Source organism: Trachurus japonicus, chromosome 1, assembly GCF_045865225.1.
Source record: "Trachurus japonicus isolate A0001 chromosome 1, Traja_1.0".
Classification (NCBI taxonomy): Eukaryota; Metazoa; Chordata; class Actinopteri; order Carangiformes; family Carangidae; genus Trachurus; species Trachurus japonicus.
Window position 1 is genome coordinate 37,312,649 of NC_140907.1, and position 26,463 is coordinate 37,339,111.

A 26,463-nucleotide genomic window follows, 5' to 3' on the forward strand; every position below is an offset into this window, starting at 1 on the left:
TACTTGTATATACATTCATTCTACAGAATATACATTATAATAACACATATCATATATCCATCGAAATATACTCCATATATAAATATACCATGTTGTCTTACTTTGATAAATGCTGTTTTATTAATATTTTGAATTTCTTTCTTTGTGTTTCTTTAATGAGTGAAGACAGAAACATAAAACAACCACATGTGCATTTCAAGTAAGTGGCCTACTTCAGTTTTACATCTCATCATGATGTAATTTTGACATTAGTCTTTTAGTGAATGATGAATTTCCCGTGAATAGATTAAATAACAAACAAATAACACAAAACCTTAAAGGGATAGTAGCATTTTTTTTTTAAAGTGGGGTTGTATGATCTACAAATAGCCCCTAAGTACAGTAGAAGACTCTCTGCACTCCTCCCGTTAGCAACACCAGCCCATAATAGCCCTGCCCAGAGATTTACAACATACAGTGTTGTGAACAGACCCAAAGAAACGGCCTATTTTCACGGCCTAAAAGAGGTTTTCCCTAAAAAAAAACACACACACAGTTCCATTGTTCGCTATAATATAATTTTTTCCAGCCCTTCCAAGTGCAGGAAAAACACAGTTTTTATTTGGACCTAACCAACTCACGTATCCCTCCGCCCAGGGTTAGCGCCCGCCGATCAGCAGTTGGTTAGGTCCAAATAAAAACTGTGTTTTTCCTGCACTTTGAGGGGCTGGAAAAAATTATATTATAGTGAACAATGGAACTGTGTATTTTTTTTCCAGGTAAAACCTCTTTTAGGCCGTGAAAATAGGCCGTTTCTTTGGGTCTGTTCACAACACTGTATGTTGTAAATCTCTGGGCAGGGCTATTATGGGCTGGCGTTGCTAACGGGAGGAGTGCAGAGAGTCTTCTACTGCAATTAAAGTACTTAGGGGCTATTTGGAGATCATACAACCACACTTAAAAAAAAATGCTACTATCCCTTTAACTTGGACCTGGATCTGGATCTGGACTTTGTTTATCCTCTGAACAGTTTGATGACATCAACAACACACATGTTGATTATCAATAAGAAGCCAGTCTGAGCTGATCAGGATGTGTCTCAGTGACATATAGGTGCATCATGAATCAATATCATGATCAATAATCAATATCAGAACATCAATATAAGAAACAGAAACAGAACGGATGGAGGACCAAGACACCGATGAAAGTTTGTTCATAAAAAGTGTGTTTTATTAAATGATTATTATTCTGTTAGTTTATAAAATACATTCAATCATTAAATAGGCTATACATTTGTTAAAACGTTGCTATGACGACAGAAATATTAATTTATTCAAACGATGACATCACACAGCGACAGCATGATGTCGGATACAAAGTAAACAGCTCGAAGATAAGAAGATAAGGCACTTCAGGCACTGACATCATCACCGTCTTCATCACCGTCGTCGTCTTCATCACCATGGTGACGGTTGCCCTGGTGACCTTGTGTGATGGTGTGGTGTATTTTCTACCTCCTAATAGGTTAAGTAATGTACCCTGAGGGTTAATTGTGACACTGGACGTTATCACACAGGCTGGACATCTACTGTCAGAATGATTGAGTCTTGAGTGCATGATAGTTATAGATAAACAAACAGTTCAAGGTACATAAATACCATTGTCTGAAAAGGAGGTCCAAAGTAACTGATGACGTCAGCTACTGTACCACTCAGTGTGGCAGCTGACTCTTAGGCTGGATTGCACCAACAAGGTTTAATTTAATCTAAGATTAGCTCTAATCAGAGATTAATAAAACTCAGTTTAAAATGAGTTAATCCATGTTTAAAATTAAGCAGAGCTCTGTTGCACCATTTAAAATTAATCTCAGTTTAGTAAAACTCAGTTTAACTGAATTTAAACTGATTTAAATCAGTAGGGACATAAGTGTGTATAAAGGAACTTATTAAATATGCTAAATGGAGTTTTGTTCGTTGCAGTTTGTAAACAAAACATTCAAGCTGGGCGGCTCAACTGTGTAGACTAGCCTCCTAGCCCCTGACAGCAGCAGTCAAGACCGCAGAGGAAACGAAACAGTCTGGGCCGATACCCGCAGTCACCAACACGGAGCCTCTGGTGTCACATGTTTTTGTTTTGTTTTTTAAACAGGAGAACCGAGCTGGGAAGACGGTGTTAGCGGTGGATGCTAACCACTACCACTAGCCGGATTTAGCATCGAGCTAGCTCCCCACAACGGTCCTCATACTTGTTACCAGTCGAGGCTTTAGTTGTCAGTGACGGTCAGGAATCGGTCTGCAGCTCCAGCGCTTCACTCAGACTGGATTTCTTTCTTTTGTCCTCCTGACTGCTGCTGCTAAGAGAGACAGAGAGACGTGCTAGCACTCGTTAGCATCAGAGACAGCTAGTGCAGCTAGCAGCCCTGAGCCTCCACTCTGCTGCAGTAGCTTCACCTGAGCTCCGTCAGAGAAAACACCGTCTCTCTCCGCCCAGAAACGTCTCTGTGCGCAACAAAACAAAGCAAAAGAGAGTTTTCCTCAAGGAACTTCATAATTTTGCTCACTCCACCTCAAAAATGCAGCCCTTGAAAAAATTAAACCTCCTCCACTGTCAGTTTAAAATTAACCCTTGATCACAGTTTAAACTGGAGTTTAAAGTTCTGGTGCAACAGGATTAAAATTAAACTTAGTTTAGAGTAAAAATTAAACTGAGGTTTAAAGGGAGGTTTAAATCTAATCTGTCTTAATTTTGAACTAGGTTTAAAGTTTAGTGCAACAGAATTTAAACTTAAACCATGATTTAATCTGGTTTTAAAGTTAAACCTTGTTGGTGCAATCCAGCCTTATTGATTAAATTATCATTCCTTCTGTTTAGAGAGGTGGAGTTTTAGAGAACATACTACAGTAGCCTATATAAGGTCAGGACTTTTGGCTAAGGACAGAGAGGTCTCGTAATTGGCTATAGAGGCTTCTCGAAGATTCGGCTTTTTGACACTACATCTTTTTTGTAATAAACTCCTTTTTACCATCTACAAAGAAGACGTGTCAGAGTGGTCATCTTTTCATCAGCATCGACATCAAAATATACCACAATTGATCAGGAGCTGATGATGTCATCACAGTAGAAATGGAAGGACAGCTTTCCTGGAGCGAGGGTAGTCCTCGAACCTCTCCTGGTAGTCTCTAAAACACACCACACTTCACTTCAATAAACTTTATTCATCCTGTTTCGGACAAGAAAACAGTCTGCAGGAGCTCGGCCACAGAACAACAGTATAAACCAGACGGAGCCAGAAACACTGAAACACTCGGTGTTACAGTTTTTCTCCGTTGGTTTGGCTCATTTCTTGAAACAAAAATTACATTAATTCTCAAAACAACATGGACAAACCTCCAAACCACTCGGCAAATGTTCACAACAGAATTGTATTTCTCATTCATTTCATCACATTCCAAATGTCTCAGTTCATCTTTATAAATGATTAAGTACAGGTAGCTGCAGTAGCACAATGTCCATGTGAATAGATCTTGTTGATCTAAACTGATTGAGTTTGAGCATCTCTGGTTGTGGTGTTAAAATGTGGAATAGACTAGACGAGGATATAAAAATGTGCAATAACTTCAAACAATTTAAAAGTAAGTACAAACAAACACTCTTGGTCAGCTATAAAGAACTGGACAGCTAATTTTACACTTCTTTTTTCTTTATATTTATAATCATGGCCTTATTTCATATTAAAGTAATATGTTTTTAATATTCTAAATTGTATGGAATTACAGATGTATGACTTGAATCACAATGTGGCGGGGGGGCTGAACTTGATAAGCTCTGCTTCCTTCAGCCCCTTCTCAAACTTGCACAGTATAATTATTGTTTTTGTTTCTTTTTGTTTTTTTACATACTGTATACCGTTTGTCTTTTGCTGTGCTTGTTTGAGACAAATAAAAATCAAATCAAATCAAAAATCAAATTGATTGATGGTTGTTCTCTGCAAAACGTGTCAGCCTCATTTCATTCTATAAGTCATCACATAGCTGTCTAAATTAGTCAAGAACATAAAACCATGAATACCATAGATTTATTTACAACACTGTAGGCTACATTGTTTTTGTTTATGTTTATATTACAGTATATTATGCTGTCCTATACATTTTCTTTTGACTCTGATGAATGGAAGTTACTTTACGTGTGAATAAAAATGGCTGCCTTCCCTTGACAGTATGAGTGCAGTGTGTGATGTTAGAGGCTGCTCTTAGCCTAAAATCATTTTAGTTACTTCAGTTTATACACAGTTGTATTTTCTGTTATCTAGACCAGCGGTTTCCAACCTCTTCTGGCTCGTGACCCCATTCTGACATCACAAATATCTGGCGACCGCGCGATGACGACCGCCAGCTCAGATAGTTTTAAATGCTGCGTTTATTTGACCTCGATTTATATTCGAGAAAGTGAAAGTATAGAATACACTTGGTTAAGATTGTGTGTGTGGTGTTTTTAATCATTATTTAAAAAATAATAATAATCAGTTAAAGGGATAGTTCACCCAAAATTGAAATTTCACTCATTATCTACTATCCGTGGCTTCTCTGAGTTACAGGGGGTCTCGGTGTAGCAGTGCATGTCCATATAACGGTTGCAAATGGATACCAACTGTCTTCGTAACAAAAAGACACACCAAAAAACATCCAAATACCTCCATGCTGCTCGTATGTAATGTCCGTCTTGTATTGAAGCCCCGAAATGCGAAATTGTCCCGAAAAAAAATTAAATAAGTCTATATTTCAAGCTCGTTTTGTAGCGGAAGCTTCTCTTCCCGAAGAGGAGCTTCCGCTACAAACAAGCTTGAGGAATTTGTGGCTTGGTCTTGATTCTGTGGCGCTGCACCACATTGGTCTACGTATGGGAAACAATATGTGTGTGTTTGAGTAAAATGGTCGTTTGTGTTTCATTCTATAAACTACTGATAACAATTTCTCCCAAAAATTACAACTGGTCAAAATAACAAATAAAGATGCAGTGTTTTCAGACCTCAAATAATGCAAAGAAAACAAGTTGATATTCATTTTTTAAACAGACCACTAATGTTTTAATTTAGGAAGAGATTAATATCGATGGAAATTTCAATTTTAATCCTGCAGCAGTAGTGATTGATTATTTACTGATGCATAATAGTTCTAAGATTTTCTATTAAAATAAAGTCAATAATGACATTTTTTGTGTTCTCTTTGTATTTGGAAAAGTATCAAAAACATGTTGGTACCAATACCAGTACCAACATGTTGGTATCGTGACAATAACGTTTTATAGCATAATGTGACCATACTTTATTATACACTCATACTGTTTTGTAGTTCTACTTGAATTTATTCTCAAAATGCATCAGATTGATGCTTTCAAATATGAAATATTCAAATTTTTCGATTACTAGACATTTCAGGCGACCCCACATGGGGTCACGACCCCAAGGTTGAGAAACACTGATCTAGACAATGAAACTAGTCCAGTAACTATAGTGAATGAAGCACTGGGCTCAGACTGAGGGACGTTTCTATGCTCCTCTGCCTTAGTGACGAAACATCGTGTAACAGACTGACATGTTCTGGAGTTCATTGTTGTTCTGTTTTCCTATGTTCATGAAGGTAGCGTGCAGTTAGAGTCAGCCATCGTGGTTGCTATGGCAATGTGTTGTTGTTTTGGAGGAGAGGAGCGGGAACTGCCGTGGGATGTGTCTGTCTGTGTGTGTATGTGTGAGCTGAGAGGAAGAGGAAAGCTAGAAGAAAGCAGCGGACGTTTTGTTTCGGTATTGGTTCTGTTGCCGTTGGCTACGGCCCACGATAGCCTGCGTTTTGTAATTGAAAAAAAAACCGAAACCATAACATGAGAGGTTTATTTCTGGTCGCTACTCGGTACAGTATAAACATTTTGACTTGCAGCGCTCACACGACGCCAAAGGGACGATGCATTCTGGGTAAACCGACTAAGGAGTTTCGTTTTGACTCACGAGTGAAGTGTTTATGGAGAGAGAAGAGCTGTGGTGTTGTGTTGAACCGTGAGACTGTTTTACCAAATGATCTGAGAGTTTAGAGAATTTCTGTTTAGAGAAATGAGCCAAACCAGTGGAGAGAAACTGTAAATAGACCGATATCAAGAAAACATATAAGTGCCTAAGAGTAATAGGCCTAAATATTTATTGAGTAGGCCTATACATAAAAAAAATGTAAATATATACAAAATACTGCTTGGCAGCAAATGGTCCAGTAACAAACATATTAAAGGAGAATTCCGGTCATTTTTGACCCCTAAATTGTTGTCTTGATGGATTGTTTTGGTTGGAGCAAAAAACGCGACTAAAATTGATGCAGGCAAACCAGAGTTACCATGGCTACCCGGCACTAGCGATAGCGACAACGCTAACCTATGGGGGCAATTCTTTCAACCACAACAAACACTCAAAAACAATCAAATATCTATGGTACATGACTGGAATCCTTAGAGACACCACTGAACTCATAAACTGTACAGTATAAACAGTATAAACTTTGTGTTTTTGCATGTAGCCACTCACCTCAGATAGCCCAACTCTGAAACATCCTGGAAAGACATTACTATCCCATCACAGAGCGCCTGCTCTCCCCGCCACAGAAACAAACACTTTGTCCTTGTTATGATGATTTCTTTACAACAATAAACGGTGGAGCAGTGCAGTGGCAATGTCCAAATGACCGTTTAATTTTGTAAAGAAATCATCACAACAAGGACAAAGTGTTAGTTTCTGTGGCGGGGAGAGCAGGCGCTCTGTGATCAGATAGTAATGTCTTTCTGGGATGTTTCAGAGTTCAGCTATCTGAGGTGAGGGACAACATGCAAGAACACAAAGTTTATACTGTTTATACTGTTCACTATATGAGTCCAGTGGTGTCTCTAAGGATTCCAGTCATGTACCAGAGATATTTGATTGTTTTTTGAGTGTTTGTTGTGGTTGAAAAAATTGCCCTCATACTTTAGCGTTGTGGCTATCGCTAGCGCCGGGTAGCCATGGTGTAATGCTGCGTTCATAACAACTCGGAGGTTGGAATTCCCAACTCGGAAATTTCCGACTGCTGACATCATTGCGTTCACGCTGCAGGAACTCGGAAGAAAAAAAAACATGGATACCTGAAGGAAGTTTGTCGTATTGTGGCTCATAGCTGAATACGAAAAATAAATGCAGCAGTAAATGATGTTTATTCTGGAGGAGAGGAGACGCTGCAGATGAGTGCACATATAATGTTACAGCCTTGATAACAGATAAACGTTAATTCCGTCACATACGAGGACTGCAATTTCACACCATACAACAATCACAGCTTAATATAAACGTATTTCATATAGGCTACTGCAATAATACACAAAAATATGCATTAAAACCTCAACAAAGAACTTAAAATGTCTAAATTCTGTTTAAGTTTAAGACGAGGGCCGCCATGTTTTGATGCTGTCGTGACGTCAAGTCGGAGAGTCGGAGCTCTGATATGATACCCGAGTTTCCAACCTGTAATTTCGGAGTTCGACGCGTTCAATTCATTTTTTACAACTCCGAGCTAATTTTTTTCCGACTTCCGAGTTGTCTTGAATGCACCATAACTCCGGTTTGCCTGCATCAATTTGAGTCGCGTTTTTTGCTCCAACCAACACTGGGTGACCATCAGGACAACGATTTAGGGGTCAAAAATGACCGGAATTCTCCTTTAAGTGCCACAGGTCAAAGCAGTACAGCCTGTAGTGAGTGTGTGGTGTTGGTGTCTGTACAGACCTGTGGTGCTGCACGGCTCGGGGCCCGATGGAGCAGACGGTGAACAGGGCGAAGGCGAAGGTGGGCAAGGACCAGCCGGCCACGGCGTAGCCGCACCACTCCACGATCTCCCCGAAGAAGTTGGCGCCGGACACCAGCTCAAACACACCGCCTGGGACAGACACAGAGACAGAGACAGAGACAGACACAGAGACAGAACAGGTTCAGTGGGTCTGGGTCTGATGTGGATCAGGGTCTAAGCAAGGGGGCAGTTGTCGGTCTGAGAAGTGAAGCTCACTTCCGCGTTCAAAAAACTGCAATCCCCTCTTCTTCCTCTGGGGGCTGGTGTCAGAAAGCAGCATTCTCCATAGACCCCCATGTTAAAATCGCCGACTTTACATCCTCAATAAACATGATCAAAGCCTGGTGTCAGCACGTTTTTTGGTCTCGATCGATAGTTTCTATCCCCACACACACTCTGAGGGGGGTGGATTTTTTTTTAAACTCTACCGTCCTGGGTGAGGGATCCCTCCTCTGTTGCTCACCCTGAGGTTTCTCCAATTTTTCCCTGTTAAAAGGGTTTTCCATGGAGTTTTTCCTCAGTGGATGTGAGGGTCTAAGGACAGAGGATGTTGTTATGATGCCATGTAAAGCCCTTTGAGACAAACTGTTTGTAAAAAACGGGCTATACAAATAAAATTGCCTTGCCTTGCCTTACCGTTTTACTGTTATTAGGTTTAAAATTCTGGCCAATTAGGGCGCGGAAACGTTGAGTGACAGGTCCGAGCAGCTCCGTGGACAGCTGCTTCGAGGCCAGTGGGCGGGTTCTCGGCCGGCCAATCCAACATGGCGCTGTTCAGGCCGCCATGTTGGAGTCACAAAAACGACTCCCCAAAACCAATGGGTGACGTCACGGATGCTACGTCCATATTTTTTACAGTCTATGGGTCTAAGTGGATCTGGTCTAAGTGGACCGGTACCTCGGGGGATCCGGTAGACGATCTCTCCAGGTTTCCTCAGGTTGCGCAGGATGTGGTCGCTGTGGATGTTGATGATCATCCCCACAAGGAACAGGAGGAAACCTAGATAGATAGATAGATAGATAGATAGATAGATAGATAGATAGATAGATAGATAGATAGATAGATAGATAGATAGATAGATAGATAGATAGATAGATAGATAGATAGATAGATAGATAGATAGATAGATAGATAGATAGATAGATAGATAGATAGATAGATAGTTGTTGTACTTTGTGTTTTTCCAGAGGAGCTTGAACACATGTCTCGTGTCTCAACACTTGGCTGAGTTCACTTGGTGACTCACACACTTTGGTGACGTTTTGCTGGTGGAACGGACAATTGTTTAAGTGCAGCATGTATTAAGTCTCCAAGCACGCTGGGATATTTAAAAGCAATCGGGACAAACTGGACAAGTGCAGTCTGTCATCTGAGTGCTGTTCACTTTTTCTCCAAACCAGTAAATATTATGTTCATCCTAACTTTGCAAAATCTATTGAATGTTAGAGCGTTAGAGTGAGGATGAGTTATATTATATAACGTGTTTGAATGTGGAAGAGTCTGTTACACTGGGAGCTGGGAGCCTACCAACCTAAACCATATACGAGATAAAAGAATAAATATGAGATTAAAAAGTCATAGATAGGAAGTCAAATTCATTTTATTTAAATGTATTCAATGGCATTTCCCAAACGTGGCTTGCTGCTCCTGCAGTGTTGGGAAGATTACTTTGGAAATGTAGTTGGTTACAATTACAAGTTACCCTGTTGAACAAATGTAATAGTAGTGTAACTATTTCAATTACTTCATCAGAGTAATGTAACTAATTACATGTGATTACATTTTAATTACTTTTCTTAATTTTGAATGAATGCTCTCAACTTTTAACCATTTTCACACTTTCAGACCTAACGGTTAACCTTTCAGCAGTACTTAAGACAACATAAAGACAATATAGCTAATACTAGACTCTTTTTACCGTGAGAACAGCTGTATACTTTACATTAGGCCTATAGACACATAAGGGTTAGGGTATAGCTGTAACTCTTCAGATTCAACATTGACAGTTTAGATGTCAACAACATCTTCACCGCTGACAAACACTCTTTGCACCACAATGGTATTATGATATCCACAGCAACAAGCAATTATTAGCCTACTAACAGTATAGCAAGAGGCACACAGCTATGCATGGCATCCATACCATTAGTGCAGATTTTTGCATATGCAAAATGTCCACAAATACTACAGCAGCATCTGTACAACCCTTCACCTCAACAAGAGCTCAGCGGAGACTGAGTCAGAGAGAGAGCGTCAGCTGTCCCTCTGTCACTCTCAGCGTCGGCATGGTCCGGTAAAATAAAACAAAACTCATCCATCCAGTCACTTTTCCACCTTTTGGTGCGGGCCATGTCAAACCCCTAAACCACTTTTTTCTGCTGAAAACAAATATATTTGGGTATAAGGTTGTTAGTCCCGATTCTTTGTATTGGAAGCCCAAGAACAAACCAGAGAAGTCTTTCGTACAAAAGTAGTAACGTTTACTCAGGTCACAGATAAAGTACATCAGCGCTGGACTCACAGTGACAGAGCTCTCGCAGGACCTCGGTCAGGAGTGAGTGCAGATTTCAGGAAATGGGTCACATATCTTCTTGGGCTGGGCCTGCCCCGTACAGAGGTTGGATGTTCTCAGAATGTGATAAGCAACATGTGCGTGTGTTGTTGTTCAGGCGTGTATCTGATGCAACAAACCTAACTGACAGACTAAGAGAACTCAGCAGTTACATTATGTCCTTGGTTATCAGGCTAGAGTCACAGTATCTGGCTTCATGTTCACACATATCAGGTTATGTGCGTTCAAGTACTAAATTAGAATACATGGTATCTCAGAACATACATCACGTCATTGAAGTATAAAAACAAAGTACATAACGTCCCAGAACTATCCAATTGTAACAAGGTAGTGTTGTCGATTGATTCTGGTCCAACTTTTGACATTTTAGTCAAAATACTCAATTTGGTGTGACGTTTTGGAGGCAGCTTTCGGCTGCTTCCTGCCGCTAACGGTTGCTAGCCACTCTAGCTGCTCTGCTGCGGCTAACGGCTGCTAACAGCTGCCTGGATGGGAATCATTAGCGGCTCTGCCCAGGCCGGCGCTAACGAGCCGCTAACGGCTCTGGCGTCCTCTCCTAGTAGTGTACGCGCTACTAGTGCTGTTAGAGTCGCTCGTTAGTAGCTCGTTAGCACTGTAGCATAAGTGTTGATGTGTGTTTATTACTTTTTTTTCTCCTTTGTGTGATTTCTCGGGTATGAATGCGGCGCAGGGGGGAGGGGGGAGGGGGGATCGGAGAGTGCTCCTGGAGCCCCGCCCATAATCAAGGCATTTTTTTAATTTCAAGCTTAGAGCACGTCATCCAAAACTGAGGGGTTTAGTTGCTCTTTAATTACCTGACTTGCTTACTTGGATATTTCACTCAGATGACCGGCGGAATATCTGGTGTGCACGCGGTAGCCTACATGTTCCTTTTTTATTTCTCCATTGCGCGGTAGCCTACATCTTCACATTTACGCGCTCTCTACACAAGCGTATAGGCCGACGTACAGTGTAGGATGACATCGAAATAATGTAGAGCAGTGCGCACCTTGTCTCTCATGTTGCCCACTAGGAGAGGTGCAACAGTGCCAGTGTGGATCATCGTGGGTCAGACACGTGTCAGTATCCAACTTGCAGTTTTGGAAGGAGGACGTTGACATGAAAAAACTATTTGATAAATCCCAGTTTTTGTGATGGTGTAACTATTGTAATCATGTCGGGTAGAGGGCTGCACGGGCCTGGAAATTAAGCCCACCCGAACCGAGCCCGAATTAATAAATTAAAAACCAGGCCCGACCCGACCCGTTACCCGAAGTGTTATTATGCAAAATGCATGTTATTTTCAATGACATTTAACAGCGCGACGCTCGTCAAGCGGCTCGGAAGTCAGACGACTCGGTAGAGAGAGAGAGAGAGAGAGAGGGAGAGAGAGAGAGAGAGAGAGAGAGAGAGAGAGAGAGGTGGACACGGCCGTGTGTGTGTGTGTGCCAGAGCAACCTCACTCATACACGACAGGAACCAGCAGAGAAGGAGGACAGCTGCATCCAACCTGCATCTGGGCTCCCCTGCCTAGACTGCGGACGGATGATTGGCTCACGGATCCACCTGAAGTGGCACCAGTCTATGAGTGGCACGAGCGACACACACGCGCCGCGCGCGCGCCGCTCAGAGCGCTTGCGACCAACGACCAAGACCAGCTGTCCGCGTGCAGCCCGACCCGACCCGGGCCCGAATTAATTAATTAAAAACCAGGCCCGGCCTCGGGTTAGCCGCGGGCTCGGGTCGGGTAGCCATGCTCTAATGTTGGGTTCAGAAGTCAAGCGAGTGAAATTCTGCTGCTGATGTGGTGCTGTAAATCCATTCCGTAGTGATGTTACAAAGCCGTACGTGCCCGTAGGACGCCATTATACACTAGAGTGACTATAGTGCATCAGCATATTTGACTATAGTGCATCAATATGCTTGTTATTTTGGTTATAAATGGTGTACGATAATTTCCCTCAAAATACGATAATTTTATGCCTCTGGTACGATAATCCTACATTTCCCACCTGGCAACGCTGGTCTGAACCTTTAAGTGGCTAAAGTGCAAATCAATGGAGATAATGGTTATTATTACAGTTATTATAATTATTAAAGCTATTAGAGTGATTAGAGCGGTCGTATTCAAAGTTCACCAACACCAGAAGGACTCACAGAGAAGAAGACGGGTGGCTGCAGGCTTGTTAGCTCGTTAGCTCGTTAGCTCATTGGCAAACAGATGAGTAGCTGAGTCAATAAGCTGCTAACTGGCCTGAGGATGAAGCTTCTTATGAAGTAACCGACAGTCAGCTCTCTGATGTGTGTGTGGTTTTACTATATCTGAACCCTTCAGTTTCATGACTAAAATAGAGTGTAGTGAAAGCAGCTGCACAGATGTGTTTATAATCACGTCACCGTTAGCTGCTTTCATAATTATTATTTTAAAAATACAGAATTCATAATTTGTGTGAACTTAATCAACTTGTTCTGTTAAAGCAGCTACAAAGAACTTTTTATAAACGTCTCTGCTTTCTGCCGATGTCTCTGTTTGATCTACGACAGGGAATGAGGCCGTCAGCTGTTTCTAAATATTGAAAAACTATGAACCTGACATGAAAATTTGGCATTGGAAACTGAATTTGGCATTGTAATTAAAGTTGTCTGGTTTTTTTTGCATCGTCATTTTTTTTCAGTCTACTGGTTTTCATTTTCAATTTTCTGTTTTTTCAGTGTCACCTTGCTGACAGGGTTTTAGCGTTACCTCTGTATTTCCCTCTAAAACAACTCTGTGTGATAACGTTGTGTTATCTCATAGCGTGGTGAATGTGCAGGTCACAACTTGTCCACCAGAGCGTTGTGGAGTTGTTGGATTGTGTATTTGATGAGTTTGATGAGAGAAACCAAGAAATCCCATTAGCCTCTGTAGCGTAGCTCTGAGCAGCTCAGGGCTCTGCTCCGCCGTTCTAACAAAAAGCTTGCACCGACAAAGGTAACGAACCTACTGCTATGACTATAGGGATTACGGCCAATTTGCCAAAATGTTGAACTATCCCTTTAAAGCCCCAGTATGTAATTTATTTGGCTTTTTATTAGCAAAAATCAAATCTGTCTTTCATAAATACGTATTTCACTGAAGTGGAATCACAGCTGCATACAAATAAAAGCTTTCTGGTTCCTTAGAATGAGTTGTTACAAGTCGTTACAAATACAGAAGTGGACGACGCACCGAACCGAGGCGGCCATGTTGCATCGTGACCGTAGGTAACCACGGAAACTGAGCGGAGCTGTGGGCTCGGCCTGTTAAAACTGTCACCACTGTGTAGTGTGAGGAAGGACGGAGGCACTGGTGTTGCATTCAGGTGCAGTCAGGCAGACGGCCGTCGGCAAACCAACCGGATGTCATTTTACTCCATGAGAGAAAGACGGTAAAACAATACCATATCACCATGACAACATATTGTCACGCCTGTATTGTTTTGCCTCGTGCTGGCGGACCACTTGTTTACATAGACGCTTGTTTATCCTGTTACATGCAGCGTCTGTTGTCTGTCTGACGTCTGCCTGATTTCACGTGAATGCAACATCAAGAATACGTTCAGCAACCGCACCGCTAGATGAGGGGAATTCCTACATACTGGGGCTTTAATGTCAGATCTGGCTCCATATTTTAAGTCACTCCAACGGAGACGACGCACGAGCCAGATAAACATGGTGAACTCATGGTGAATGCAAAACACTACCGCTGTTGTCCACAGGGGTCGCCAAAATCAACACAACAGGAAAGTTCTTTGTAGATGCTTTAAAATGTCCCTATGTTTGGTAAAGAGTGTGATATGACCTGTTGCTGTGACTCACCTGCAGCCAGACGAGCTCTGGTCATCCAGGTGTCGTCGAACCGTGCACAGTGCAGCAGGTGGTGTCCCTGCAGGAAGCCGTTGAGCGAGCAGAAGATGGCGCTGTAGAGCAGGATGGAGAGGGGGAGGGGCCGCCCTCTGGTCAGGAGGGAGTAGATGAAAGTCCTGAAACACAGCGTTAACAAACACCCACCATCAGTGATGGGAACAACGCCGTTACAGACACATTAGTTTCAGTTCATCAACTAGTCGGAAAAAATCTGTTTATCAGGAACTAACCAACTCAGACAGTATCCTGGCGGAGGGATACTGAGTGAATTGGTTAAATTAAATGGTTGAAAATGAATTGACTTCCGGCGTTTTGACGCTTTGGAAGCTTTTGGTTTGAACGCACAGTTAGACAAAGTCTCCTAGTCCATATTCCTGGTTATGCACAGCTCCACTACTGCCTGAACTAATGGTGCGTTCAAGGCAGCCCGTAACTCGTGTTTTTCCGAATTCTGCTCCTTTGTTCCTGTCTCACATTACTGGACAAACGGATTAATCCAGGTGTGTCTGAGTCGTCACAATGGTCAATCAGGTTGTCCAGTAATGTGAGACAGGAACAAAGGAGCAGCGTTAAGTTCATAGTTCAAGTTTTTTGAAATTCTTTGTTAACATGAGCAAATTTGCATGAATTTGCATAGATTTGCATAAATTCCACCATTTTGACAGCACATGTATATATGAAGTTGCTGTGGTGGTACCAGCATGAAAATTGGAATGAGTTGACTCCATCGGTCAACCGACAAGTTGACCACTTTAAATTTCAAGCTGACTGCAATTTTTCAAGACAGACACATCCTTAGTAGAGCAGGTATGACATGCTCCGTCTCTATTAATGCTCATGGGCCTAAATTGGTTCCATTCCTTAAGTTTTTTAACTGTAATATCATATTACAGTTAAAAAAATGTCTTGTTCAATCTTGTTAACATATTATATGTTAACAAGATTGAACAAGACATTTTCACCTGCTATACCCAACGTTTAGATCAGGTGTTGTATGTGTGCAAATTAGCCATACGTAATTGGATTATGCACTGTTGGCTCATGTCATACCTGCTGTACTAAGGATGTGGCTGTCTTGAAAAATTGCAGTCATCTTGAAATTTAAAGTGGTCAACTTGTCGGTTGACCGATGGAGTCAACTCATTCCAATTTTCATGCTGGTACCACCACAGCAACTTCATATATAGGCTACATGTGCTGTCAAAACGGTGGAATTTATGCAAATGTGCTCATGTTAACAAAGAATTTCAAAAAACTTGTAATACATTTTTTGTTTGTCTTAATGTGAGTAATCAACTCAGTAATTTTCATGGAGATATCTAAAGGTTAAAAATTTGACCCTATTCACGTGAAAGAAATGTTTTATATGCGTATAAATGGGATGTTTGGGTGTTTTTCTAAACTTGTTGAGGATACAAAATCAGTTGAGTTTGCTTCTGTTGCAATTTGTTTAACGTTGACCCCTTTTTTGGCTTAAAATTACTGGACTATGAGGGAGTAGTGGAGCTGCATAACAATCACCCCCCCCCCCCCAACAGAATAACCACATGTCCCAGCAGCTTAATCCCTGATAGGTTTACAACAACAGGCTCTGCTGACTCAGCGGCGTTCATGTCACAGTAACCAACGGCAACGGCTGGTATTTCACAGACTGTCACAGGGATGTCGTTAGGTTCACCACAGCAGAGCCACTGTGTGTGTGTGTGTGTGTGTGTGTGTGTGTGTGTGCTCTGGGGAAAAAGCTCCTCGGCCTGTTTGTCAAAACACTTTGTAACGAGGCTCAGGTGTCACACAGGTGGTTAAGACCCGTGAGAGAGGAGGAGGAGGAGGAGGAAGAGGAGGAAGAGGAGGAGGAGGAGGAGGAAGAGGAGGAGGAGGAGGAAGAAGAAGAGGAGAAGGAGAAGGAAGAGGAGGAAGAAGAAGAGGAGGAGGAGGAGGAGGAAGAGGAGGGGGAGAAGGAGGAATAATGAGGAGGAGGAAGGGAGGGGGGAATAAGAAGGAGGAGGAGGAGGAGGAGGAAGAAGAAGAGGAGAAGGAGGAGGAAGAGGAGGAAGAAGAAGAGGAGGAGGAGGAGGGAATAAGGATAGAAGGAGGAGGAACGAGGAGAAGGAGGAAGAGGAGGAAGAGGAGAAGGAGGAGGAAGAAGAAGAGGAGGAGGAGGAGGAAGGAGTAAGAAGAGGAGAAGGAGGAGGGGGGAATACGAAGGAGGAGGAGGGAATAAGGAGGAGGGAATAAGGATAGAAGGAGGAGGAGGAAGAGGAGTAAAAAGGAGGAGGAAGAGGAAGGAGGAGGGGGAGGAAGAGGAGTAAAAAGGAGGAGGAAGAGGGAGGAGGAGGAGGAGGGAATAAGAGGAGGAGGAGGGAATAAGAGGAGGAGGAGTAGGGGAGAAGAGGAGAAGTAGGAGGAGGAAGAGGGAATGAGAATAGAAGGAGGAACGGGGAGAAGGAGGAGGAAGAGGAGGGGGAAGAAGAGGGAATACGAATAGGAGGAGGAGGAGGAAGAGGAGGAAGAAGAAAAGGAGAAGGAGGAGTAAGAAGAGGAGAAGGAGGAGGAGGAATATATTTATATGTAGGCTATATATTTGATTCTGTGAGTTGTATTTGTTTTGTTTCATTGATTCTTGATGCTTTGGCAACATAGTTCTAGTAACATTGATGCCAATAAAGCTAATTTGAATTGAATTGAATTGAATAGAGAGAGAAGAGAGAGAGAGAGAGAGAGAGAGAGAGAGAGAGAGAGAGAGAGAGAGAGAGAGAGAGAGAGAGAGAGAGAGAGAGAGAGAGAGGAGAACTCATTGTTGCCCCCAGTTTAATTCATGCTGGGAAAATGTTTTGTTTGGCTACACTGAATATGATGGAAAAAAACAACTAAAAACTAAACTCCCAGTTTAATGATTCATTTGTTAATGATTTTATCTAACCAGATCTAAATGTTCTGGAGGAAGAAGAGGAGTAAGAAGAGTGAATAAGAGGAGGAGGAGGAGGAGGGGAGAAGAGGAGGAGGAGGAGGGGAGAAGAGGAGAAGGAGGAGGAGGAAGTAAGAAGAGGGAATAAGAGGAGGAGGAGTAGGGGAGAAGAGGAGGAGGAAGAAGAAGAGGAGAAGGAGGAGTAAGAAGAGGGAATAAGAATAGAAGGAGGAGGAGGAAGAGGAGTAGGAGAAGGAGGAAGAGGAGAAGGAGCAGGAGAAGGAGGGGGAGGAAGAGGAGGAGGAGGAAGTAAGAAGAGGGAATAAGAATAGAAGGAGGAGGAGGAAGAGGAGAAGGAGCAGGAGAAGGAGGAAGGAGTAAGAAGAGGAGAAGGAGGAGGGGGGAATAAAAAGAGGGAATAAGAGGAGGGGGAGGAGGGGGAGGAGGAGGCAGTTGTCCAGTGGTCAGACAACATTACCACTCTGTCTCTGTCCTCACATTAATAAACAATATTTAACTCTAATAAAATAAAATAAATTAAATTACAACCTGTTGTTGATCCAACAGCACAGTAACTTCCTGTAGTTGTCACTCAGGCAGCAGCTGATTGGCTCAGAGTGTTTCTCTTCTTACCTGTGGAAGTAGTGCAGCATGAAGGTGCAGAGCAGCAGCGTCCTCCCGGTGCTCGAACCGGCCCCTTGCTGCTCCTCCTCTGGCGGCAGCAGCAGCAGCAGCAGCGGCAGCGCGAAGCTCGGCAGCTCCTGGAGGAACCAGCCCAGCCGGGCGGAGCAGCAGCGGGACCGGGCCGCCGGCGGCACGTAGCGGCCGTAGGGCGCCGTGTTCCGGGTCTGGTGCCACAGGTAGAGCGGAGCGCCGAGCAGCAGCGCCCCGCTCAGAGACGACACGGCCCCGGCATGACACTGCATCTACACCCGCTGCTGCTGCTGCGGAGCCCGGCGGAGCTCCGACAGCACAGAGTGAGGACGGAGTAGACTGACTATTATACTAGTGACTGACTACAACTACACACTGGTGACTGCTGCTGGGGCGGGGCTGACAGAGAGAGGGGGAGGGAGAGACAGAGACAGAGCCTCTGCCTCTTTTTACCTGATTTATACCTATTGTATAATGTAGGGGAGACTGAGGACAGTTGCAACAAGGGACGGTTGCAACAAGCCTTATTTCTCCAATCAGAAACATGCTAGAGTGATGACACTCACACTGCACATTCACAGTTAGACCCTCTACCCACCAATAATAGAAAAGACATATTCAGCATCTGCTCCTGCTTGTACTGAGACAAAGTTGTTTTAAGGGTATGAAAGTAGCTTTTTTCATGAGCTGTATTTTTGTCAAACTGTCCTGACCTTTTGTATGAATTAATCCAAACCTACCTAGTTTGAATCACTGTTTTGTTGACTATCAAATGACATGGTTAGATGTGTCAGTGTCATTGTGTCTAGCTAGTACATGATGTTTTGTCATGGCTGACAGGGTGGGGACGGTTGCAACAACTGCCATTTGAATATGGAAGCACTATGCAAATGCAAATGTATAAAATGAAACATTTTTTATCTTAAAATAGGCACAATATATCTATTTTTTTTCTTCATGATGAACAGAACAGTCAATTATATTAAACCACGAGAGACTAAGATTTCAAAATAATTCTCCAGATAACTTCCTATAATGAAACATGCAATTTGTAGTTGTATCTTATTCTATGGGACAAACGTAGCCACATATATTTTCCTTTGAAAATTAGAGAAAAGTACATTTATTTGATGTCATACAGTAAATAAATCATCCAAAAGTAGAGTACATGTTTATAAAAGTTTCTTGTATTGCAAATAGTTCCATTCTTCTTGTCTCACACTGAGCTATTGAGTTTTATTACCACTGTTAACCTCTGCACATTGACTCCAGGCCTATGTTCTATGCAAATAAAACTCCAACTGTTCTCTGATAAATATTACTAAATAACTAAAAAATACTATAGTATTATTGTAAGACAATGTATATTTTAGGAATACTTTGCTTATTGAGACAAAAATCAAAAGTTAATTAGTGAAATTTAATGTATGTTTAATATGTTGCAACCGTCCCTGATCCGTGTTGCAACTGTCCCCATGTTTGGCGTCAGTTGCAACGTCTGGATTCTTCCATTCAAATGAATATTGTGATTGATGTGTCATATGTAACCATCTTTAAATGGTATGACTAATTAGCTGACAAATGTATGTTTAATCTATAAAAGTTTGATGAGCCTAGTCCAAATAGTCTCTGAGTAACTGAGAAATATGTAAAAAGTGTTGCAACTGTCCCCAGTCTCCCCTATATGCAGGGCCGTTGCTAGGAATTCTGGGCCCCCTGAAAGAATACTAAAGTGGGCCCCTGACTTTTCCGCTTTTTTTCTTAGACTACGTTTATCATTTTTTTTATTTAACCTACTTTGTTTTGATGCTAATGCAGCATTACTATGAGTATTAGTCAGGGTCTTATGCAGAATAAATCAGTCATACAAAGATTAGATTAGCTGGGTTTTTTTGTGGGCCCGACTGGGCGCTGGGCCCCTAGAATTATCATCACCTTTCTCCCCTATACAACGGCCCTGTGTATATGTAATATTGTTTATTTGTTATATTGAAATATGTAATATTGTATATATATACTATCTAATATTGAAATGTCTAATACTGTATGTGTTGAAATGTTTCATATTGTATATTTGTTATATTGAAATGTCTTTGTATTTCAATGCTTTGGCAACAACAAATTTCTGTTCATGCCAATAAAGCTGTTTGAATTGAATTGAATTGAATTGAATTGAGAGACTGTAAAGCACTTTGGCTGACCATGACAGGTCTTTTAAACGTGCTATAATATAAATAAAGGTGAACTTGAACTTGAGAGAGAGAGGGAGAGAGATTTGATTTTGATTTTTCAAACACAACTTTATTCCTATTATTGTGTTTGTTTTCTAAAAAACTAATTCTTCAAATAAATAAAAACATCCAAATACATAATTACGTGCACACATGTAGGCCTACACACAAACATACCTTGCAACACGTATGCATATGTGTGTGAGAGAGAGAGAGCTTATTTTTTTATATATATTTATTTATTTCATTTTTACCTATTTATTCTATATTGTTATTAATTAATTAACTGTCTATGTATTTGTTTTAACTCTGCTGTCCCAATGCTTTGGCAATATCACAGTCGAAATTGAAATTGAAATTGAAAAAAGAAAAAGAGAGAGAGAGAAGAGAGAGAGAAGAGAACTCATTGTTACCCCCAGTTTAATTCATGCTGGAAAAATGTTTTATTTGGCTACACTGAATATGATTTAAAAAAAACTAAACTCCCAGTTTTATATGATTCATTTGTTAATGATTTTATCTAAGAAGCCAAACTTCCTGGAACTGTCTGCGTATGTTGGTCACTGTGATTGTGAAAATAAAGAAGCTAAATATAGCTATAGCTAAAGAGCTATGACCTCTGTCTGTAAGCTTTACAAGATATTTATTTAAGACAGGATGCAGATATTAAAACTGGTATGTGCATTAGTCTAAATAATATCAAATAGCTATAGTCAGGTGGGGTTTTTTTTTAAATGTGGCTGGTTGTCAGGGTTACATCATAATTATTGACATCAACATTACAGTTTTTCTCCACTGTTTCGGCTCATTTGTTGAAACAGAAATTCTCTAAACTCTCAGTTCATTTAATTTGTGTGACACTTCACTCGTGTCAAAAACCACCGGATCGCTTACTTCTGCTTTAATATGAACTACGTGTATTTTTGTTTTTCATTTCTTTATTTTATGTATTACTATTATCATCATCATCATTTAATATGAACTATGTGTATTTTTGTTGTTTTAAAGGTTATAGCTACAACTTTTTCATCAAAAGGATTCATTTAAAAAAAAAATAATGCATCCACAGAATGTCTAGAGGGGTGCAGAATAAAAGTATTAATTTTACTGAATTTTTAAAAAATAGTATATAAATAATTGTTTAAAATCGCAGACTTTACATCCTCAATAAACATGTTAAAGCAGAAGTAAGCGATCCGGTCGTTTTGGCTAATGCTGCGTTCCAGGCAGGTTTTTGAAACCGTAAATTACAGCTTCAAGTCACAACTTACGACTTTGTAGCGTTTCAGACAACCCACTCGTGTTTTTCCGACCTGTTTTACCGGTGAAAGTCACTATAACGGCCACTCGTAACTTCGGACCGGTGAATTCGTACCAGATCGAACTGGTACCACTTCACAGGTCGGAAAAACACGAGTTACGAGTTGCCTTGAACGCACCATAACAGTCCTCGTCCCTACGTCGCCACATTCACGGCGTTCCTTGGCTGCACACACAGAGAGGACTGCCCCTTTATGCCGTTCTCTCTCCTCATTGGATAAAAACTGTAGGATACGAGGAAAGTTTTCTCCTGGGCTCAGAGCAGAGCAGAGTGACTGACAGACCCGTGTTTCAGACCAAACACTCTATAGAAGTGATTGCTGTCGGAAGATAGAACTATTTAAGACTTATATTAACACAAATATATCACTTACTTCTGCTTTAAAAGCCTGGTGTCAGCACTTTTTTTTTTCTCAATCGATAGTTTCTACCCCCACTCACACTCTGAGGGGGGTGAATTTCTTTTTAACTCTACCGTTTTACTGTTATTAGGTTAAAACTCTGGCCAATCAGGGCGCGGAAACGTTGAGTGACAGGTCCGAGCAGCTCCGTGGACAGCTGCTTAGAGGCCAGTGGGCGGGTTCTCAGCCGGCCAATCCAACATGGCGCTGTTCAGGCCGCCATGTTGGAGTCACAAAAACGACTCCCCAAAACCAATGGGTGACGTCATGGATGCTACGTCCATATTTTTTACAGTCTATGGTTTCTTTTCAGTAATGCGGTCATTGTATCGGTCCGTCGTGGTGAAGAAGGAGCTGAGCCGAAAGGCAAAGCTCTCGATTTACCGGTCGATCTACGTTCCCACCCTCACCTATGGTCATGAACTCTGGGTCATGACCGAAAGAACGGGATCCCGGATACAAGCGGCCGAAATGAGTTTCCTCCGCAGGGTGGCGGGGCGCTCCCTTAGAGATAGGGTGAGGAGCTCTGTCACCCGGGAGGAGCTCGGAGTAGAGCCGCTGCTCCTCCACATCGAGAGGAGCCAGCTGAGGTGGCTCGGGCACCTGTATAGGATGCCCCCTGGACGCCTCCCTCGTGAGGTGTTCCGGGCATGTCCCACCGGGAGGAGGCCCCGAGGAAGACCCAGGCCAGCCGAGTGACGTAGTCACTCGGCTGGCCTGGGAACGCCTTGGGGTCCCCCCGGAAGAGCTGGAGGAAGTGTCCGGGGAGAGGGAAGTCTGGGGATCCCTGCTCCGACTGCTGCCCCCGCGACCCGACTCCGGATCAAGCGGATGAAAATGGATGGATGGATGGATGGTTTCTTTTCAGTCCCGTCTTCCCAATTAGACCAATATTATATCATTAATTTAATATTATTTTTAGCCAAAGCTCATATCAATTACCGCAAATTCACTAATCACATACTATGTACTACTCACTGTCTCTAAAAGGAAATCGTCAATACATCAACATAAGTCTGAAAATAAGAAAGCCATAAAGACTCTAGTATTAGTTTTATCTTCTTTGTTTTCATGTTTTTGAAATGATTTTGAAATTTTTTGTGTTTGCCTATAACCTGAAATGTATTTATTTTTATCTTCTCCTGCACTCTGTAATGTTATGTAACTTCATTTTGCTGACCCTATTTCCATCTGTAACCACCCTCACATATTATCTTTGTCAACCACAATCAATTTACAATAAAAAAGAAAGAAAAAAAAGAGAGTAAGAGAAGAGAGAGAGAGAAGGAGGAGTGGCTGAGAAGTTGTTTTTCTCATCCTGTTTTACCGGTGCAGTGGGTTGAGCCCTCTGAGCCTCCGTAGTGACTGACAGGGCCGTTGCTAGGAATTCTGGGCCCCCTTAAAGAATACTAAAGTGGGCCCCTCCCCCTAACTTTTCCTTTTTTTTTCTTGGACTATGTGTGTATTATAGTTTTTTATTTAGCCTTTTTTGTTTTGATGCTAATGCAGCATTACACTGCAAAAACTCAAGTATCTTAGTAAGAATATTTGTCTTATTTCTAGTCAAAATGTCATTTCTAGTCAAAACAAATCTCATTCTAATAAGACTCATATTAAAAGTAGCTTGTTTTTAGACACTTTTTACTCCTTTCAAGCAGATTTTCACTTGGAATAAGTAGAAAAAATCTGATAGTGGAGCAAGTTTTTCTTCCTTATTACAAGCACAAAAAACTTACTTTCACTGGCAGATTTTTCTATTTATTGTGAATTTAAGTGAAAATGATCTAAAAACAAGTTGATTTTTAGGTGATGAGTCTTATTTTTAAGTGGAAAGAGATTAGTTTTGACTAGAAATGAGACATTTGGACAAGAAATAAGACAAATATTCTTGGAAAGATGTTGAGTTTTTACAGTGTACTATGAGTATTAGTCAGGGTCTTACGCAGAATAAATCAGTCATACAAAGATTAGACTACTGGGGTTTTTTATGGGCCCCACTGGGCGCTGGGCCCCTAGAGTTATCATCACCTTTCTCCCCTATACAACGGCCCTGGTGACTGAAGACAGGAATGACCTCTGACCTCTCTCAGCTTAGTCTTCAGCAGGGAGGAGTAGTATAGATATACTGTGAGTATATAGTAGTATACTGTATGACAGAGCAGTGAGGCTCCGCCCACACACACCTGAGGGATTCTTCACATACCAGCTGTTGTGCAGCTGCAGGTCTCTTCATGCATCAGACTCTCCGTCCTCCGTCCACGTCCCTGTTGAGCCACAGACAGTAAAGGAGTGAAGGAAGAAAAAAGCAGTCGCTCAACTCATAGCCTTGATGTAGAAGAATATAATTTGTTTCGACCTCACACAGGTCTTCCTCAGGGTGTAGTGACACAAAACACTGATGAGGGATAAGTAGATACAGGTGTGTGGGACTGGAGGGGGCGTGTCCATCCACAAATAAAGGGAGTCGAGCCAAGACAACATCAGTATAAACAGGATAATTAACCCCATCCAAGTGGCAATGAATGCAACAACAATAATACAAAACATGTATAGAAATCTAATGGACACCCACATAATGCTGTGCCAAAAAAATGCAAAAAATACAACCACAACACATAATACATAGAAACATTTTTTGCAAAGATGTCTACCGGTATGTAGGCTACGTGAAATAAGAGACCCAGTTTTTGAGATTTTTTTTTTTGGAAATCTTACCACTTCTTTCCTAAAAAAAATATTAAACCTTTTTTTTTTTTTTAGAATTTTTACCACTTTTTTTCTAGAATTATTTTTGAGATTTTTTTTTTTAGAAATCTTATCACTTCTTTCCTAAAAAAAAGTTTAACTTTTTATTTTTTGAATTTTTATCACTTTTTTTCTAGAATTGTTTTTGAGATTTTTCTTTTTTAGTACTTTTTTAGTATCTTGCCACTTCTTTCCTGAAAAAAATGTTAAACTTTTTTTTTTTTTTAGAATTTTTACAACTTTTTTCTAGAATTGTTTTTGAGATTTTTTTTTTAGAAATCTTACGACTTTGCTACAAAAATTGTAAACTTTTTTTTTTTTTTTTTTTTTTAGAATTTTTACTTCTTTTTTCTAGAAATGTTTAAACGTTTTTGGAGAAATTGTACCACTTTTATCCAGAAATTTCTCTACAATATTTTCACAAATTCACGTCATTGGCCCTAATTTGAATGTACATTGACTAAAAATGTAACGTTGTTCAGTGTCAGAACAAATATTTGTGTATTTCTGGTGTTTCCGTGGTCTAATTTATGTCAATTTAGGGTCCTTGATGTAAAAAGGTTTGAGAACCACTGGTTTAGGCTGTTTACATCCCATAAACCAGACAACGTCAGATGTCTTCAAACAGACTCCGAGGGATTTGTTCTCTTCTAGAAAGACGACATGTTGGTAAACGGAGCTGGAAGACAAAGTCTCAGTAGAGTCGAGTCGAGGACAAACTGTGTTTACAGGCAGAATAAACAACGTCTAGATTTACTGTGACGCTACGAAGACGTTTCTGCTCTGAGCCGATAAAACAAACTGGAGCTTCAGACCAGAAACACATTAACCTCAGATTATACCATGGTGTGGGTGAATCCTCGATTCTGATTGGCTGCGGGGTGTCCATTAAAAAGTGATAATGGACACCTATAAAGATGTTCCGGTAAAATAGCCTGATTACGTTCTAAATATTACTGCGCTGGCTCAAACGCTTGTTGGTAACCACGGCAACGGACACTCGGACCAAAACAACTTTTTTTCAGCGCATCACGGCACTGGAGTCTGTAAACACACCAGCGGTAAGAAGTGCACTGGACCTCTGAAAAACTTTGTGTCACGTAACATTTAAGCCGTCACCTCACCTCCCTTCACTGATCAACTACCAGGCTGTGGCAGAGTCACTGGCTGTACGCAGAGCAATAGATGTTATATCTATCGCTCTGGCTGTAGAATTATATATAATAATTATATATAATAATTATATATATATATAATTATATATAATATATAATATATAATAATTATATTATATATATATATAATTATATTATATATATGCTTCGCGTCGGACGGTTCACGCCTCCGCGTCGTCCATTAATTTCTGATAATGGACACCTCGTCGGGCATTATCCCTTACTTGACTCTCATGAGACTTTGTGAGTTTCCACGAGACTTCCTGAGACTTTGTCTTCCAGCTCCGTTTACCAACATGTCGTCTTTCTAGAAGAGAACAAACCCCTCTGTGTCTGTTTGAAGACATCTGACGTTGTCTGGTTTATGGGATGTAAACAGCCTAAACCAGTGGTGGTTCTCAAACCTTTTTTACATCAAGGACCCTAAATTGACATAAATTAGACCACGGACCATGGAAACACCAGAAATACACAGATATTTGTTCTGAGACTGAAAATGACATTTTTAGTCAATGTACATTCAAATTAGGGCCAATGGCGTGAATTTGTGAAAATATTGTAGAGAAATTTCTGGAAAAAAGAGTGGTACAAAATCCAAAAACATTTAAACATTTCTAGAAAAAAATGGTAAAAATTCAAAAAAAAAAAAAAAAAGTTTACAATTTTTTTGTAGGAAAGAAGTGGTAAGATTTCTAAAAAATAAATAATCTCAAAAACAATGATATTTTTTTTTAGGAAAGAA

General features: G+C 41.1%; 1 protein-coding gene across 1 annotated transcript; it reads right to left on the bottom strand.

Annotated features, from left to right (window-relative positions):
• Positions 1-1,366: 1,366 nt before the first annotated feature.
• Positions 1,367-18,121, bottom strand: srd5a2a (steroid-5-alpha-reductase, alpha polypeptide 2a). Its single transcript, XM_085792740.1, has 6 exons — positions 17,829-18,121; positions 14,243-14,406; positions 8,731-8,832; positions 7,772-7,922; positions 3,070-3,161; positions 1,367-1,492 (listed from the first exon to the last, which is right to left on the bottom strand). The coding sequence occupies exons 1-5, from the start codon at positions 18,119-18,121 to the stop codon at positions 3,095-3,097; spliced, it is 777 nt and encodes a 258-aa protein (XP_085648866.1). The 3' UTR covers positions 1,367-1,492; positions 3,070-3,094.
• Positions 18,122-26,463: the final 8,342 nt, after the last annotated feature.